The sequence below is a fragment of the Lotus japonicus genome, chromosome 6 (assembly GCF_012489685.1).
Source record: "Lotus japonicus ecotype B-129 chromosome 6, LjGifu_v1.2".
Classification (NCBI taxonomy): domain Eukaryota; kingdom Viridiplantae; phylum Streptophyta; class Magnoliopsida; order Fabales; family Fabaceae; genus Lotus; species Lotus japonicus.
Window position 1 is genome coordinate 64,168,704 of NC_080046.1, and position 19,702 is coordinate 64,188,405.

At 33.9% G+C, this 19,702-nt stretch overlaps 2 protein-coding genes and 2 long non-coding RNA genes across 8 annotated transcripts; 2 read left to right on the forward strand and 2 right to left on the reverse strand.

Annotated features, from left to right (window-relative positions):
- Nucleotides 1-2,701: 2,701 nt before the first annotated feature.
- Nucleotides 2,702-5,864, forward strand: LOC130724015 (WUSCHEL-related homeobox 9-like). Its single transcript, XM_057575174.1, has 5 exons — nucleotides 2,702-3,030; nucleotides 3,209-3,592; nucleotides 3,861-4,727; nucleotides 5,227-5,426; nucleotides 5,542-5,864. Exons 2-5 carry the CDS (start codon nucleotides 3,457-3,459, stop codon nucleotides 5,545-5,547), a joined length of 1,209 nt encoding a protein of 402 aa, XP_057431157.1. The 5' UTR covers nucleotides 2,702-3,030; nucleotides 3,209-3,456; the 3' UTR covers nucleotides 5,548-5,864.
- A 4,551-nt stretch (nucleotides 5,865-10,415) lies between these two features.
- Nucleotides 10,416-15,054, reverse strand: LOC130727006 (uncharacterized). 5 transcript variants are annotated; one of them, XM_057578334.1, is made up of 5 exons: nucleotides 14,528-15,054; nucleotides 12,448-12,592; nucleotides 11,795-11,882; nucleotides 11,627-11,676; nucleotides 10,416-10,659 (listed from the first exon to the last, which is right to left on the reverse strand). In XM_057578334.1, the coding sequence occupies exons 2-5, from the start codon at nucleotides 12,518-12,520 to the stop codon at nucleotides 10,496-10,498; spliced, it is 375 nt and encodes a 124-aa protein (XP_057434317.1). In that variant the 5' UTR covers nucleotides 12,521-12,592; nucleotides 14,528-15,054; the 3' UTR covers nucleotides 10,416-10,495. The 5 variants fall into 5 exon arrangements, 4 of the variants coding, with proteins under 4 accessions (XP_057434317.1, XP_057434319.1, XP_057434318.1 ...); XM_057578336.1 differs by having other exon boundaries at nucleotides 11,791-11,882; XM_057578335.1 differs by having other exon boundaries at nucleotides 11,788-11,882.
- Nucleotides 12,983-14,174, forward strand: LOC130727008 (uncharacterized). The gene is made up of 2 exons (XR_009015075.1): nucleotides 12,983-13,526; nucleotides 13,591-14,174. It is a non-coding gene; the product is annotated as an uncharacterized LOC130727008 (long non-coding RNA).
- A 1,067-nt stretch (nucleotides 15,055-16,121) lies between the features above and the next one.
- On the reverse strand, nucleotides 16,122-18,926 carry LOC130726448 (uncharacterized). The gene is made up of 2 exons (XR_009014869.1): nucleotides 18,475-18,926; nucleotides 16,122-16,337 (listed from the first exon to the last, which is right to left on the reverse strand). It is a non-coding gene; the product is annotated as an uncharacterized LOC130726448 (long non-coding RNA).
- Nucleotides 18,927-19,702: the final 776 nt, after the last annotated feature.

A 19,702-nucleotide genomic window follows, 5' to 3' on the forward strand; every position in this document is an offset into this window, starting at 1 on the left:
GAATCAAACATGCATAAGTATATTTGTGAAGAAAATGAGTTCATAAAGAAAACCTGTGAAGAAAAGGAATTAAATTAGGGAATCACAAACGGTATTATCATTATCCACGAAAGCATATTGATAATTTATATATAATTATATTTGCCAATTACATATGCAACAATTATTCATGAATAAAACCATTTTTCTTGCTGGATGACGTTTGCATTCCATCTTCTCGGTTTATGAAACCGATCTATTAAATTGATCACACAAATAGTACGTAGTAGTAGTGAGAGCAACAATACTTTTCTAGTTTGTGCCGAAATCTTATGGAGACATAAGTGGTGGTTTTAGGGATGTGAATGGGTACGGTGGGTATAGATAGTATATACTCACCACCCGCTTCATATGTTAGTAAAATTTATATTCGTATCCGCTCCATACCCACATGGATATCCATTAAGTGGATTTTAATCGGATTTTAAAATATCAGTGGATATTCATGGACACCCGATACCTATGAACATAAATGAATTCACATGTATTTGTTCAAAAGAAAATTACATTAAAAGTAAAATTTAAGATTTTACTTTACGGTCAATCAACATGTGAAGGAAAATAGTTATTTTCTACCCTTTTTTTGGTCTAAGGTTTTTTTTTCACCATTATCATTGTATAAGTTTACTTGAAAGAGAATTATAACTCAAATACAAATTCACTAGATATAAGACTTAATATGTATCTATGTATATATATAAATATATTTTAGTATTTTATATATCGGGTGAGTATTCATGGGTATGGATACATCTATATCCGTACCCGCTCCATTAATAAATGGATAGTAAAAATATCCATTAAATAAATCCATGGATACTCATGGGCACGAGTAATTTTATCCATAGCGGGTTTTTATCAGCGGGTATCCACGGGTGTGAATAATTTTAACATCCCTAGGTGGTTTCTAATGAGGGGTGGACGGAGAGTATAATGAGAACCCCTGAAAAACAAATTTCCACTTATTTCCCTATATAATTTTATTTTTGAACCTCCTGAAAATTTTAAATTGTAGTAGACTAAATTTTACATCTATTTACACCAAAGACCCAACAATACCTTACATCCATTGAGAGGCTGAATACAAGGTTGTTAAATTTACTAAGTTAATGAAAAAAATGACCAATAGATAACTGGAACGACTAAATGATAAAGCTTGAAACTTAGAGTTAACGTTGAAAAACAGATAAAAGTGAAAAATTTGTATGTTTGATTGATGATTTGTTTGTGTATGCACAAATAACTCTCCATATTTATTTTTAGAAAATGAAAGGTATATATATTAATATATAAAGTTGAGAAACAACATCTCACAATATATGTACAGTAATCCAGGGCCGGCCCAAGGGTCAAGCGACCTAAGCTAGGGTTTTAGGCCTCAAAAAAAAAATTTTTTTTTCAAAGTAAAAAGTGCCTCATATTTTTACAAATAAGGCCTCAAATATTTAAAAAAAAATTATATTACTCACCATTACCTGCCACTTTGTTAGTTGTTTCTTCCCTAATTTTTCTCAAAAAATCTTAATTGACAATTACTATAAATTAACAATCTTAATTGACAATTAATTGATGTTACCTATTCTTTTTCTTCACCTTTTATTCTTTGACCTCTCCTTTTCTCTCAATTAAATCCTGATAGCGATTCTACTCTCCCTGCCACTCTCTCAGTCTCTCAAAGCCTCAAAGGGGGAAAATATAGAGTCTTTGTCTCTCAAACTCTCATATCCTTTGTAAAAGAATCCTCCTCCATATTTTTTTTCTTTGATTAGCCATTGAGAAGAACCGAAGAAGATCAATAGGAAGTCAAAACTCCATTTACTGTAAGTAGTTAGCTCTAGCCTCTTTGCTGTGATGACATGGTTATATTGAGTTTTGATACAATAAAAATTCCTTTTTTCTACAATATAAAAAGACCGTAAAGTACTAACTAATTGGAATTGGATGCAATACAAATTGATTAGCATAATTTAATAAATGATTTTACATCTCAAAAAGCTCGAAAAGTAAAATTTAAATAAAAATTAATAAAGAAATTTTTTAAACAAAAATGCATCACTTAGGCCTCACTTTAAAGTTCGTTTTAGGCCTCAGTTACGGTTGGGCCGGCCTGCAGTAACCAAGTCAATAAAAAGTTGCCGCTAACGTCAAAACCCTTGAAAGAATTCTGACTACAATCGCCCCATGCACGTAACCACTAAACCATGTCATATACTCCACGCGCTACAAACTATGGGGTGGGGTATCTTCTTACTCATGTCCAAATGCATGATTTCTATTTTTATTTTTTTTATGTCGAAAAGATAAATTACGGTTCTCTAGGATTGGTCTCTGAACCTCCAATCCTAATCCATATGTTTACCAGCTACCCCTTGAAATATCATTCAGAGATAAAATTGAAAGTGTATTTAGATATATTGGAGTATGAAATAAATTAATTGAGGTAAAATAATTCCATGTGTATAATAAATATGCGCCCTCGATTCAATCCAAAGGTGTTGGTGCCCAAAATAACCTAAAATAGTTGCAATTACTAACCCACCACCGCTTTCCAATCAAACACAAGTAAGTATTCTTGACTTTGAAACCCCCCATCGATCACCCCAACCCCTATTTATTCCCACAACAACCTCATCCATTAGAATAATCCCACACTTATTTCTACCTCAACTCTTCATCATAAAGAGACTCTCTCTCTTTACCTTTGCTTTCCCCACAGATATTGAAATGTGAGATCAATCGACAAAGTGATCAGATCACCCACCCCTCTGTTGAAGCCAGCCCTAACAGCAGAAGCAGCAGCAGCATTGAACAAGATTCCTTATTAAGTCCCCAGCATGTATTCCTTTCCATGTTCCCTTTGCTTCTCGTCCGGGGGGAATTTCCCTCTACTTTAAAAAGCAACCACCATTAATTGCTTATTGCAAAAGCTATTATATAGCTAGCTAGTTGTACTCTCACTACTGCAGGGGATGGGAGAAGATACATTACACGGTACTCTCCCTTTTTATTTATTGATCCCTTTCCTTTCTAGTTCATCTTTCTCACAGGCGATTCCTGTTGCCTCTCTTCCACTTTTATATATATTTTATCTTTCATTTTAATATGCTAGCTTCTTAATTGTACATCACCAATATATAGTTTTGTAACAATTTTTTAATTGATGCAACAGATTAATTGGTGAGATGCACGGTTACACAGAGGGAGAGGGTAGGTGAAGTGGCTATATAAGAAGACAACTTGTTATGTTGCCTCTGAAGGGTTCAGTGAGTGAAGGGTTCAGTGAGTTGAGACCAACAAAAAGGGCTTCTAGCTATTTAGCTTCTAGATTGTTGTTTTCACATCATCTGGTTGGCTGTTTTTGATTTCTAGCTTTCAGTTGAGTTCAGTTATAATAACTCCTCTTTCATCATCATCATCATGGCTTCTTCTAATAGACACTGGCCAAGCATGTTCAAGTCCAAGCCCTGCAACCCTCACCACCAATGGCAGCATCATGACATCAACTCCTCTCTCATCTCAACTGGTTGCCACAGATCAACCCCTTACACTTCAGGTCAATTATTTCATATTTCTTCATGCTCATCAAAATCACTCAAATTAATCTCTTTCACCACTTATTTTTAACATGCCTTGAAAAACCATTTCTAAATTCTAAATCCAAATGTTATTACACTTTTACGTGATCATCCATGTATAAATAAATTAAAAATTATTGTTGTCACGTTTCGTTGGGATTCAGTCATTGTCACTTCGATTTGTAAAACGATCAGACCATTAGATATTGATTGGAATTCATGAAAAGTATGTATACTTCATTTCAGGTTGTGAGGAGAGGAGTCCTGAACCAAAGCCTAGGTGGAACCCAAAGCCGGAACAGATTCGGATTCTTGAAGCAATATTCAACTCTGGGATGGTGAATCCTCCAAGGGATGAGATAAGGAAGATCAGGGCACAGTTGCAAGAGTATGGCCAAGTGGGTGATGCTAATGTCTTCTACTGGTTCCAGAACCGCAAATCAAGGAGCAAGCACAAGCTCCGCCATCTCCAAAATGCAAAGAACCACAACCTCAACCCGAACAATGAACAACCGCCACAAAACCCTCCATCTCAGCACCCTCAAATCACTGCACCTTCATCATCCTCATCTTCTTCCTCGGAGAAATCTTCCCCAAAAGAACTCTTACCACCACCACCCAAGTTGTTCTCCATAGGGTTCTCTAACGTCACCGATGTGGTGCCCAACTCCCCCACCGCCTCGGTGAACCAAACCTATTTTCATTCTCACAATGACACCACTACCCTTCTTCCACCACCACCACCACCTTCTCCAACACCTGCCGAGTCTTTCTTCTTCCCAGTGCAACATCATGCTACCAACACCTTAACATCACAAGGGTTTTGCTTCTCTGAGCTTTCCAATGTGGTTCAAACTCAACCACACAGCAGTCAACACAACGTTGGTCCTCGTGCTAGTCTTTTGTTTGGTGAGTTTATGAGCCATAGTGGTGGTGCTGCTGCCTCAAAGAAAGATCATCAAGATCATGACAAGTCCTTGAAAATTATGCACCAATCTCCTCAGCTTAATTTCTGTTTCCCTCCCACAACTGCTCCTCCTACAACTACTGTTGTAACTCCTACCACTACCACCGCAGTTCCTGTTTCATCCCTCATGACTTCTCATGTTCAAGGTACTAATTATTTTATGGTTTTGTCTATTATGGACGAGAAAAAAAATTGGTTCATAGGTTAAAATGGTTTCTCTGTAAGTTAATTTTCCTTACATCAAGAACATGTTATAAAACAAATTATACAAAAAACATGATTCAGGGATAGTCTAGAGTTTAAAATAATCATCTATAGAAATTTCCCTTCTTTATTCCACTCATAGATTTGATCAAGTTTGGTTGTGCATGATATTCTGAAAATCTCCACAATGCATTATTCTCCCTCCCTCTTAATCATTCAATACACTTTGCATTCTCCAAGTTGGACTTTATTACTCTTTCAAATAAAAAAATGGCAAGTTAGTGAGATTAATGTGAATTTGAGGTGGGTGCCATGGTTTTATGGTCACGTGTGCATGGCCTTTTTTCGTTTGAAATCGGCTTTAGTATTTGTTGACTTTAGTGGCTATTGCACTTGTGTGTGTTTGGAGTTGCACATGAGAGATTACTCGGTGTGTCTCAGGAACTGCCGATCCAGGTGTTACGGCGAGACCAACGGTGTTCATCAACGGTGTGGCGTTCGAGGTAGCGGCGGGACCTTTCAACGTGCGTGAGGCGTTTGGGGATGATGCTGTTCTCATCCATGCTACTGGTCAACCAGTTTTAACCAACCAATGGGGTGTCACCGTCCAATCACTCCACCATGGAGCTTCTTATTATCTGGTGCGCACTCTAACACTCATATTAATGATGCATGTTGAATGATTTTTCGTTTATATGTAAGTTCATACATTATTGATTTCTTTTTCATATATTTTATGACTTTGTTATTTTGCAGATATAGGAAATAGATAGCTGAAGGATCTAGTGAATGAAGGGGGTTTTAGATATGGTGTTTTTCTGATTTCTTTCCATGACTTTGTCACATTTCCTTCCATCTTTATCTTTGTCCCTATGTCTGTATTACTATTTCTATTAGGGTTATCATATCAATAGGTGTTTCAAGTCACTGCTCATGAGGAAGACTTAAGATAGATGGGCCAGTGTAGTTCCAAGTCTGGAATTCTTGACTTTGTTGACCAAATATGTAACTTTTTATCTTATCCTATATTAGTTCAAAGAAAACTATCTTTATTACTATTTAGTAATTATATGGTGATCTTTGGCTTGTGGATGCATCTCTCTCTCTCTCTCTCTTTTTTTTTTAATTGTGGATGTTTTTCTATACATTACACTATTACACTACTATTCCAATTCCACATTATTATTATTATTTTTGGCTGAAAGAAACTTTACAATGGAAGATCAGAAATACTTATGAATGAATATATCAATGCAAATTTTATTTAGATAGGATAACTTTGAATATGGCTCTTCACGCTTATTTATTACAAAAAATGAATGGAAATAGTAATGAAGAAAATCTTCATCATTGCGGTTCATACAATACGTATATCATCAATAAACTTAGCAAGATTGATCAGATTATCTAATTAACTTGTGTGAACTACAATTCCACAAATATTTTTCTTAGGATTTGTGTCCGCCTAAAATCTGATTAGCAAATTTAAAGAGCTTATTTGCAAATTATTTCAAATCATATTATAAATAACACTGCTAAAGGTTAGTAATTATAAAAAAAAAAAGAGTGAACCAGTTTTTGACAAAGAAAAATTCTGAAAAAATCATATATAACTTAAACAAAACAATTGATGCTAAATTATTTTAATATTATCTAAGTATATAATTATTTGAGAACTATCTAGTTAAAGCATCATATCAATTTATTGAATCATACTATATCGGTACCTAATTGATTGAAGTTTTTGAGTGATTTATACTCAAATTACTGCTAACGTCTTTGGATTTTATATTTACAGTGTGACACAATTTAGATTGCTCTACGCAACATCAATTGTCTAAGTTATCATGTTTCCTGTCCCTCCCATTAAATTGAAGCATATCACTTCAGGGTAAAAAAATTCCAGTCTTAGAGATTTCTTTTTTATTTAGACGGTATGCTCTAAATAAGGGACAAGGACAGCTAAAAAGGAACATGATTTCGTCCAATATTTTTATATATAAGAAAAATTATATTTACCACATATATATACATGTTACATGTATTTGTTTATAGTTAATTCTTTGAATATCAACCCATTTGCACTGATAAAGTCTAGCATAACTTGTACATATATAGCTGGAGTTTTGTGCATCTATAGTCTAGAGTTCAATTTTTGAGCGGTATGTATGAAGAAAGATTAATGGTTAGATGTAGTTTTAAAATCTCAAGAAACTAATCCGAATGACTTGAGTGATTAAGGGTTGTGTAGTGTACAGTTTGACCAAAAATAGGGTCCCAACTTCACTGTTGGCATTTAAAAGCGTATCTAGTTTACACACGAATCAGAAAGGTCTGACCTGAAACGGGAAAGGTACAAACGTTTTCACATAAACTGCCAAAGTTAAGTTTGTCTTCAGCTGAGACTAATGCCAAATACATGCATGTGTTGGATCATCATTCATCACAATGCGCGCACTGTTTGTTTCCCATAAATTCAAACACAGCTTCAGCTTGCAGAGAAAGGAGAGTAGGATAGTGGTTTGTTGACGAGAGGTCACCGCATCACAGGGAACAGTTTAGTTTACGTGTTGTTTGATAATAACAGTATGTTTGATCGATGCCTCGATTTGACACTGTGATTTTGATATGTCAATGAGAGCTATCTCTCTTCTAATTTCATGCTATGTCACACCATAACATCCCTTCTCTTTCCCTCCAATCTTTCATGCCATGTCACACCCACCCAGAACATGCATTTATTTTTTTCTGCATGAACTATCATAATGTATGTGTAAATTGAATGGTATGATCATGACAAAGTATAATCATGTCCACCATGACTTCAGGGCTACATCTTCACTCTTTGCATGTAGACTCATATCATCTGAATCTGATCGATGTGAATGGTATTTCTTCTCTCTCACTCTATGTGGCTCACCTTAATTTGCTTAGGAGGTGTGATGGTCTGATGGATGGAGATGAAGCATGGTTGAGGGAATATGAAGCATGTATGTCTCAGACTTTTCGGTGGGCAGGGAGGTTTTGACCTGTAATTTTTGGAACGTACGTCGTATTACAATTTAGCAGGCCTGATGGTGGCAAAGAGTGCTTTATCATGTACTTTCTGGTTATATTTCCCACAGAGGTGTTAAGTTAGGTAAAGGAACTGGAACAGTCACCTCGACTTTGATTAGGTTCTTCTCAAACGAGTTAAATTAGTTACCTGAATGGATTTTCATCACTTCATAAGAAAAGTAATGTTCAATTTTAACTCAAAAGTGAATGCAAACGTGTATGGAGGCAACATTAGGAGAAATAATTCTGCTTAACTATAAGTTTATTTATTTATTTTAATTTTTAACAGACGTCGTCATTTGTTTGAAAAACTGTTGCATGTCATTTCAATAAATGTATTTTATCGGGATTCGAACTTGTGTTTTCATTCTTACGAGAATCTAACTTGCTTATCACTAGACCAACATTTTATTCACTAAAATCTTAAAATAATTAAACCTCCTATTTTAATTTTAATTGAGTACCTTAAATAAAATATTATACTCCTAGATGTTACCAAAAAAAAAATATAGATAAAATATGTGGAGATTGGATGGTGGGCTTCATAGGTTTTTAAGGTGTCTTGAACAATACTTTAGCTCCTCGCCATTTACCGTGGGCTGGTGGTAGGATAGATGGGCTTCTCTTGCATGAGCCTCCGGCTGGCTTAAGTAAATTTTTATTGGATGATTCCTTGGGTTTTTTGTCTCCATAGATTGTAGTCTGTCTCCAAAAGTAAAAAAAAATGTGGACATTCACAAGTACTTAGGGCTTTGACATGTAAGTAGTGTTAACACATTATCCAATTGACCAAAAAAAAAACTACACATTATCCCATTCCATCGGTGCAACAATCTTCATATATAACTCTGCTGAGTTTCACAAAGGGGACTCAATTTTCTTTTAAAAACTAGTAAGTTACCCGTGCAGTTGCACGGGTCACGGTCGTCTACCGCGATCGATTTTACTTAACAATTTTTATTTAAAATAAAAAATATAAATTTAAATTTTTGAGATAAAGCAATTGTAATATATGTGAGTCTGAAAAGTTACTTAATATTTAAATTTAAAGGTTTGATTAAGTTTATGGGAAATTTATGGTGCGCCAATATTTTTTGAGTTTTATTATTACTAATTTCTATGTAATATAAAAAATTATTAAGTAAGATTTTTAAAAGTTATTAATTTTGTTAGCATAGACATTTTCCCCGTTGATTGATGAAATTATGTATTTAAAAAATAATGTAAATTATGGTAAAATTATTTATGTATTCATTGAAAAAAATAAAGAAATAACTAATCTCTATATAATATTAAAATTCATTATTTAAGAATTTTTTAAAATATATAAATTTAGTAGCATATATATTTTTCCCGTTGATTCATGAAATTATTTATTTAAACATTATAAGATAAATTATTTAAATATATCTTAAATAATTTATCATTTATTAGTTAACCAAAATAGTTCAATATAAATCAAAATATTTAGTAAAAAACGAAAAAAATATTTTTATTTTAAAAGTTAATGTAAATTAACTCTGTAAAAGAAGATATAAATAATCTCTATATAATATAAAAATTCATTATGTAAGAATTTCTAAAAAAATATAATTCTTGTTAGCATGAACATTTTCCCCGTTGATTTATGAGATTATTTATTTAAACCTTAAAAAATAATTTCGTTAAATAATTTATTCGTTAACAAATACTTTAAAAAATAATAAAATTATTTAGTAAAGTTAAAAATAATTTATCGTAAAAGGTATTTTAAATTAAGTATGTATAAATGTATATTTTTTTTGAGAATAAAAATATATATATATATATATATATATATATATATATATATATATATATTGCTAGAAAAGCTGGGAAATCCTTTACAAAGGATAAGATAGGAGGTCAACCCAATCAAAAAAGTGGAAACAACACCTCCGAGGTGTATGTAATATAAATATTCATTGTGTAAGAATTATTTTTAAAAATTATTAGCAAGGACATGTTCCCCGTTGATCAATAAAATTATTTATTTAAACATTGAAGGATAATTTATTTAAATAATTTATTAGTTAGCCAAAATAATTTAAATTGTAATGAAATTGTTATTTAAACTTTGAAAAAATAATTTTATAATAAAACTTAGTGTAAATTAACTATGTATAAAGGAAGATATGTCAATCCATATATAATATAAAAATCCATTATGTAAGAATTTTTAAAAATTTATTATTTTAGTTAGCATTGATATTTTTCCCGTTAACTAATGAATTTTTTTTAAAACTGAAATTATATACTTAAACATTGAAGAATAATTTATTTAAATGATTTATTAGTTAACCAAAATAATTTATTCGTATAGTAGTTTTTTTTAAGAAATCCTATTTGTATCGCACACTTAAGTTGATCAAATAAAATTTTGAAGTAATTCTATGTTTATTTGAGATTCTGGTTGGAAAATTTTATATTTAAAAATTTAATAATAAACCATATAAGAATCGTTATTTGACAATATAACCATGTAAGTATTTTTGTTAAACTCCAGTCATATTTTAAATAAGTTATTTCTAAAAAAAGTAAGGGAGAAGAATAGCTAAAAAATGAAATTGTAAGATTAATATAAATTATAGCGACAACTAAGAACAAACATGAGAAATCCAATTATAAGTATATACTAATAATGACCAAATAGAAAGCATTCTTTGGAGTGAGCCAATATTTTCCATAAATCAATGTTGTACTTGAAGAACCATCTACTCCTATTAATGGCTCTACCATAACAGACCATTATCTTCATCATCATGCCTAACAATCTTGTTCCACATGCTCTCCTTCTTTCTGCAATAACACAATCAAACATTATAGTGAAAACTAAAATCATCTCCACAAATAGATCAACAATATGATAGTTAAACTATGAAATCCTGATTATGGAGTAGTATAACACTGATCAAAATAACTAAGAATAAGAAAGTAGCATCACAAAGTTGACATTAAAGCACAATAAGTTAGCAACTATAAAATAGAACCAATAATTAGGACGGGAAACACAACACTGGCTATAAAACAATAAAGCAAGAGCATGAACCTATTATACTCAAGGATGGTGTTTGCAATGCTATTAGGAAAAGACAAAAGAACACGAGATGCAATTAAAGGAGAAAGTTGAAAAATATAATCCAACTTTCCCAATCAAGAAAGGAAATGTGGGGCCATAATGCCAAAGAGATAGAGCACCCGGACCATTCTCATAATGTAGGAGCATTGTTACTTCATGTTTCCTCAAACAAACTTCAAGAGGTTGCATCCCAGCCCAGGTATTTACAACATTGTAATATGAACATAGTCACACTATATTCATCATTTACTATATAGAAACTCAAAGAACAATAGAAACAAAAGAATTGTCATCTCTATAACACTAAAAAAAGACTTTTGAAGCTGTCACTTGACAAAATAGAAGATAGCAGCAATGGTTTATTGCGAAAAGTTACAAATCCAAAGATATAACTAATGAAAAAGTGTTGTGAAAAAACTAATGAACAAAGAAATAAAAACAAAAAGAACAAAGAGAACTAATTCTGGATAACAGTAAATGGATATAAATGTAGATTACAAGTAGCATCTAGTACACAATATTGTTATATAGCTTGGGGGAAATCCAGCAAGAAGCATATTAGGAGGTTGTTAACCAATGAATCAGCTAGATGAAGGTAAATTAGGTTTTCCATCACATCTTTTATAAAATTAAGATCGATGATACTAAATATTGACACAAAAAAGACAAAAGAGAAAAATGACTTACCCATGTAGTCTATGGAGAAGATAAAAAAAATGAAGCAGTGAAGCCGGCCCCTGTAAAATTCGTAGAGCATAAGACAATAAGTTTTCACTAAGAGGCCTGAATTTGTTTTTAATAAGCAAACTAAGAGGCCTGAATAATTGAGGAATTAGAAAGATTAGTACAACCAACATGGCATTCCAGATTTCAGAAGCAAGCCAGATGGTACTTCCCATGACTCTTTCAAAAAGCAAGCATTCAGATGGTACTTCCCATGGCTCTTTCAAAACAGTGAGAGCAAGAGTAAAGCATTATCCATTAATATAACACAAATAAGCTCAAAGATGAAGGCTTCAAAATCTCAAAAATGCAGCATCCAATTAAGTTGCATATATCACTAAGCAATTATCAGTCAATAAGGTACTTATCCAATTAGAGAGAACATTAGAAACTACATGAGGTTAGTCATGACAACACAAAAAATCAAGTCCTAATTACCAAAATAGCAGTTCGTAACAATTGTTCCTTTTGGACCAAAGTAGCACATTGATATAAAACTGGTCCAGCAATAATCATAAACAAAAGCTAAAAAATACTAATTTATAGGCTTAGGAAAAAGAATCAAACCTTAAATCGTAGTGAAAATAGAGTGAACAAACTGAACTAATAAAGAGAGAAATTAGAAAGAAATGGAACCTCATTTTTCATCATGCTTTAGCAAGTGAAACAAATTCAGGTTAAGGAACAAAAAGAAATAAAAACAAACAAAGATAACTGATTGCGGAAAAAAGAGATATAATTGTAGATTCCAAGTAGATTCCAAGTAGCGTCTTGAACTTGCTTACCTACTATAGTGCGTGAGGATGATCTAGCAAGAAGCAGGTAGCCAGAGGTTTTCAAGCAATGAATTAGATACATGAAGGAACATTAGGTTTTTCATCACTTCTTTTTTTGGAATAAATCTGTGTTGCCAAATTTTGACACTAAAAACTGAAATGAAAAGAAAATACAACATTCAGTTAAAGACACCCAAGTCATAGTCACTTGTGGTAGACTGACTTTTGACTTCAAGATGAGTTTGTCCTAAGAACACATCTAAATCAAGGGGTTCACCATTTGCACACTAAAAGGATGCAAATATTCGTAGAGGGAGCAAATAACAATGCACCAACAAAATCAAACCAATTTAAGTATTAATATAAATAGCAATGAAAGCTTCTGAAAGGTGTCAGAAAAACTTTGACCATTAAAATTAAGACCTGCTAAAAAAAAACACAGCTATTAGAACCAAAGCAATCTGACCAGCAAGATCAATACCTGCCATTGAAAAACATATATAGCTTTAGAACAAAACCAAAATTTTAAAAATAAAAGGCTTAATTCCACTTTGGGCCCCTGATGTTTCATAAATGTGCGATCTGCACCCCTCGTGTATAAAACGTGCGGTCAAGGTCCCTAACGTTTCTAAAATGTGCGATTAACGTCCTTCCGTTAGGTTCCGTCTGTTGACCAAACGGAATGCTGACGTGGCATTTATTTAATTTCTGATAAAAAAATAAAATATTAAAACTTAATAATAATAAAAATGAAAAATCTCTCATCACTCGACCCTCTCTCTCCCTCATTCACGCTTCTTCTTCTTTCTTCTTTTTTCATCTTTCTCCTTCCTCCTTCCATGGCTTCCTCAACCTGACCTCACCCCACAACCCCAAATCTCTCAGACTTGTTCTCTCTCTCTCTCTCAATCTCGCTCTGGATCTCGCTCTCTCCTCTGGATCTCACCCTCTCTCTCTCTCTCTCGATCTCGCTCTCTCCGCTGGTTGGTTGGGTGGCGGTTGTAGGTGGGTGGGGGTGGGTTTGTTGAGGTTGCATGTTGGTTGGGTGTTGATTGGGGTGAGGTATGGGTTAAGGGTGGCGGTTGCAGGTGGGTGGGGGTGGGTTTGTTGAGGTTGCAAATTGATTAGGGTGAGGTTAGGGGGTGATTACAGGTGGGTGGGAGAGGGAGGAGGTTGCAGGTTGGTTGGGTGTTGATTGGGGATTTTATCTTCTGGGAGGGACAGAAGGTACGGTCTGGGCATAATTTGGCTTTCCACTATTTGGCTAATTTGGCACACTAGAAATAGTGTGATTTTTGAAGAAAAGGTGCTAAACTGGTCGGGATCTCTTGATTCAATCCAATATAGATCTTGGCTATGGCTAAGGGGGAAAGTAAAAGGTTTCCATTTTTCTCAATATGAGTGGATGTCCAATCCTCTGCACTGTTTGGGATCACTATAGCCTTGGAGATTAAGGGTGTTTATTCGCTGCCCATATCCTTCTCAGATGGTGCTCGTTGCTGCAATATTTGCACAGGGATATTTCCACCCTTATTTGCTATTGCTGATCCTTATTGTTGTCTATTCTCTTAGCTGGTGGTGCGTGTTTTTCTTGCTGTGGATGCAGTCTTTCTAGGCTTTTTGATTCTTTGATATGTATTAGCTGCTTGATCTATTTGGTGTCTTTTTGTTTCTTGTACTTGGGCTTGAAGTAGTACTTCTTTTCAATGCATTAACAAATCTGGGTTTGAGTTTTTTGTTTTGATTAGGGAAGTTGAAGAAAATGAGTTAGATGTTGAAGATGAAGCGAAGCTTCTGGATAAATTTCTGCTTTGAAATAATTTTTATTTTTATGTTTTGAAATAATTTTATTTGAAAAATAAATTTTTAATTAATTAAATAATGCCACGTCAGCATTTTCCGTTTGGTCAACTGAGGAACCAAACAGATTTGGACGGAAGGGCGTTAATCGCACGTTTTAGAAACGTTAGGGACCTTGACCGCACGTTTTATACACGGGGGGTGCAGATCGCACATTTATGAAACATCAGGGGCTCAAAGTGGAATTAAGCCAAAATAAAAATAAATCTTCAAAATACAGCGACCTAACCTGCAAGGACTTGCCATATATCACAGTCTTCCATATTTTTTGAACAGTTCTCTGCCTGCAATGAGTCATACCAATCCAACATCTGACAAAAAGAGTTCAATTGATACTGTGCATTACCTAAGACAAGTTGAAATTTAGAAATAAAAATACCTCTAAGAAATTGTCCCTCCTGCAAGTAAAGGAAAACGACATTAAGCAAAATAAGCAGAGTAAACATCAGTAACAATATAGTAACCGGAAAGGGGAAGAAAAAAGAGATCGTGCGACAGAGAAGATTCAGCATGACAGAGTTTAGGGAGAAGGAAGAGAGAAGCATATTTTCAAACTAATTTGATGTGTGAAAGCATTTGATGATGGTTTTGGGGGAAGATGAAACACTCGGTTAAGTTTAATCAATAGAGCTCAGGAAGAGAAGGGAAAAAAATAAAATAAAATAAAAACTGAGCAAATGGTTTGAGGAGAAGAAGAAACACTGCTTTAGGAAGAGAAGAGACGAAAAAATTAAAGGTGGAGAGAAGAAGATGATTTTGAGTTGAATCTGAAATTTCAAAAACAGAGGAGAGAAGGTGCGTTTTTGTTCTGCAAATGAGTGTTGGAAAAGGAAACAAATATTATTTTTTAACATTTCTCTTTCCAATTGATATGACTTTTGCAGAGTTCTTTTTAATGTCAAGTTTTTGAAATGGTTTTAAAACAACAAAAGGAATTGGACTGAAAATAGAGCGGGAACTTCAGAGGAAAAAGAAAAAAGTTTTAGTAAAAGAGAAAAAAGGAAAACGTGACACGTGGCCCAGGAGGAGTTTCTTTTCTTAGAGTATATTGATGAAAGGGATTTGAAGAGAACAGAATATGTTTTAAACTTTTTGAAGCTAAAATTACATTGAATAAAATAAATGATAAATATATACAAGAATATAAAATAAATTAGTTTTAAAATCACCCCCCTTTGGTTTTGGTCTTTAGCGGTGTACCCATCTCCTATTAGAGAAGACTAATCTCATTCAGAAAATTATACTCCCTCCGGTCCTATTTATAAGCATGAAAGAGAAGAAAAATCTTGATCCTTTTTATAAGAACCAAATGAAAGTTTGAGCTATATTAATTAATTTTTTCCAATGATGTCCTTATTAATTCTAACTTGTAAAATGTGTCTCATTAATTATTCTCTCTCTTTTCCACTTTCCAACACTAATAACAAAAGGGTAATTTTGGAAGTTCATTTTAATTTAAGACAAATTTAATGCATTTTATCTAGTTTAAATACATTTCTTAAACTATGTGAATTTTTTTTTTGTTGCTTATAAATAGGACCGGAGGGAGTATCAGTCTCACATTATGACTCTTTTGGGTTAGAACTTGTGTCATGACCCTTATGGAGTCTAACTTACCTACCACTAAACCGATATCTTGTCGGTAACAATAACATCAATCTCCGTAGTAAACCAAATAAGGAGAACGTTTAATTCCTCTCACATCCTCTTAACTAAACAAATATCTAATTAAAATATCTTACCCCTGGATCTATTCCTTAAAACCAAAGGGGTAAGTTAGGGACTAAGGTAGTTTTGAGTTTGAGCATGCAACCGAACCAATCTTGAACTAAACTGTTTGATAATCACTCATAATTTGAAAGTTGAAATGAAACATATGTACAAACTTTTATCTCACATCCATATCAGAACAGTGGCAAGAACACATTTTAAGAAAAGCAAATTTACATTTGTGATACGAGATTGTAAACATTAAAATTCCATAGGGCATTGCAATCATCTTCAGGGCTCTTTTGACGCTAGATTCCAGTAAATAGCGCCTGCAATATAAAATTTCTATGAGCAGATGAAGGATGCCATATGCACAAGATGTCTACAAGCAATTCTTCTCCAATTTACCCCTTCCCACGCATTATCTATTTACTTATTTAAATTTATTACTATATTTCAGGCTTCTAGACAGAACTAAACAGAACTTTTCAATTTGAATATAAACTCATGAATACAATTTATAAAGTGACATTTATAAGGTTTGGCATCAATAGCAATATGAAAGGTCAAGTAGTAAGTAGACCTGCACAATCCTGTAAGACAAGAAAAAGGTGTAGAATTCGATTTGTTCGTTGTTACATTTTATAGTTGGATGAAGAAAGATAGATGAGCATTCATTCCAATTTGATGAGAAGGAAATTTAGACATAAGAGTCAATCATGCAGTTATGTTAAAAGAATAAAATGACCGATGATGCACTAATTATAAAATTGATGCCTAGTGTTATGGGAGATTTGGAGAAAAGGCAGATGAAAAGAAGAGCTCTATGCCTAGAAATAGCTCCTGCTGACATATGAAGACAACAAACAATATGCAGTCAAGGCTCCTAGCAAATAAATTCTGTTCAGTAAAACGGAAGAATGTGTGATTTGCATTGGAAAAGTACCACTCAAGTTTAAACGAAAGTTTTACCACTCGGCTATAAGACCTGCAATATTGTATGAGAATAAATATGGACAGTCAAGAGTCAACAAGAAAACAGGGTCACAGTTGCGGAGACAAAAATGTTACATAAAGGGTTATAAGATAGGATTTGGAATAATCATTAAAGAACATAGTTAGAGTAGCTCCTATTGTATGAAAAACTAATACCAGACCCGTGCCATGCATGGGTAATTAGGTGGTTTGGGCATGATGGAATTGGGCATCATGTATTGGATAGAGCTGTTGGCCAAATTGGAAGTAAGGGACCAAATGCGCTGCAGACCTAAACACTTCCAAGACTGGACAAGCTCGGATACTACCACATGTCCAGGAATTCTTGAGAGACCAATGAGAACAATCCAGAAAAAAAAAACAACTTAAGGATTATCTCTGAGTTGTGACATGTCAAGGAATATAGGAATTTAGTTGCGAGTTTGTTATTACAGTAATGATTACAAAAGTTTTCTTTTTGCTGACTACTCTGCCTCCCTATGACAAATCCAATATTCTATATTTCCTCTAAAAACCTTCTCTTAATCTAACAGTGAAAAAGACTTGTAGAAGCACCATTAAGAAGAGCTGACCAGATGGGGGAGATATAGGATAGTCAAAATATGATGAATCATGAAACATTCAATTTAGATTTGAATGGCTTCTTGCACCATGAGATAAGCAAAGCATCAAGACTCAATGTATGTAACACTCCCAATACAAAAAGTTGAGAAATTTTCAAATAGACATGACTCAGCTAATGCACCAACAGGAACAAATTCCCACAATTGATTCAGCAAAATAACCATATGAGGCTATGCTAGGCTGGAGTAAAATGGATAGGAGAGAGGTGTTTTAGCCTTTATAATGCTCCAATACATATCATCTCTCCCCAGCCCATTTTAATTCCAACCAAGCATGACCCAAACATGCAATTCTCCAAAGGCATTTCACTATTTCTTTATAACAATGTTACAGTGCCTGGTGCATCAATCTAGAAACTGTAGGTCACAGAAAACGTTTGCTATGGTATCACCCACATTTACAGACATTAATATCACAAATATCCATGAACACAGTCAGAAAGTGTTCATAAGTCATAACAGAAACCAGAAGCTCTGCCAGAAGTCCAAAATACATTATATATCCATGTCTGATTCCATTCCACCATTGGAAGAAAAGCAACCTTGCACTACACTACATTCATCAAAAACCCTATTTTCATCTTCAACTCTTTTGGGCCAAAAATTTCACAATTTCACTTTACTCTATCACATACTAGAAACTGTTTCATTACTTAATCACCCTGCTAACATGACCAATTCAACCAAATAGCCTTAAAATTGAATGACAGAAACAAATCAAAATACCAACTATAACAATTTTCCTGATTCCCAAAACCCTAATTCAAGTTCAATTATAATTCTCATTCACCAAAAAATGTCAATTGAAAATAAAAAACAAAGAAATGAAAGGGGATGATGAACTAACCCAAAAGAAGAGAATGGAACATGGCACCAGCAAAAGCAGAAAAGTGTGGATTGATCAAGAGGGAGGTTTGCCGTCACCGTCGTCATGAGATTGAGCGTTGTTGGAGCGAAAAGAGGGTATAGGGTTTTCACCCTTGATGAGCCAACCAAGGGCGAAGAAGGCACCCCCAGCGAGAATTGCAGTGCCCCAAGCGTGAGAGTACCATTTGCTGTATTGCCTGATGGCGTACCTCCATTGATCCTTCAGAGTTGCAGCATCTGGAATCTCTGATTCTGGTGGGTTGAAATGCCTCTTGGGGGGTGTCAATTTGGTTGATCCATGATCCCCGTTTGAAGAAGAAGAAGAAGAAGAAGATGGTGGTGGTTCTGGAAGAGGAAGATCATGGGTTTTGGTTTTTGGGTTATTCTCAGTCATGGTGGAAGCAGCTTGCTGCACCTCTTCACTTCACCGATTGTTTTCCCTGGTTTTGCAATCACAACCTTTATAGTTCATGCTAACATGCCACGTTTCATGAAGGGTATGTGGCATTTCAATGAGTTTTTCAATCAATCACAATGAAATGAAAGAATGGTTGATGGTCAAATTAGAGCATGCGTCGTTTGTAAATGAGTTTGATTTTAGTCCATCTGACGAAAAATGACGTTTAGTGACGGTCAAACTTGTTTACAAACTCAGACACCAATTTGACCATTAACCCATGAAAGAATGTAGAAAAGAGAGTTTTAAAATGAGTGTTATTAGCACTTTTTTATTTTTTAAGGAAAAAGTCTCTTTACACTTAAACTTCATGCATGTCTAGAGTGAGATAAGAAGAAAGTAAAGAGAAATAACTAATGATTAATATCACAGGTGATGCGATAGAAAAAGAAGAGAAATATGCATAATAAAATTGGTGAAATTCGGATAAAATAGAACGTTGAGTGCAAATGTATCACAAATTTGTTTTAATAACACATTATTTGCAAGTTTGATTTGGGAGGTGGTGGAAGGGAAAATGGGAAATGAGTAATGACTAATGATAGGCTTATGAAACTCTCCCATTGTTTTTTTAAGAAGGGGAAAAGAGTTTGAGGAATTCTTAAAAACTTTTCAATACTTCTCGATGACTATTTTGTGAAATTTCCTCAAGTTTAGAGGTTTTTTTAGAATTTTAAGCTTCCAAATAAGGGGAGAGCTTACACTCTCTTTCCCTCCTTTTTTCCTTGATTCCTTCCCCTCAAAGTTCTTA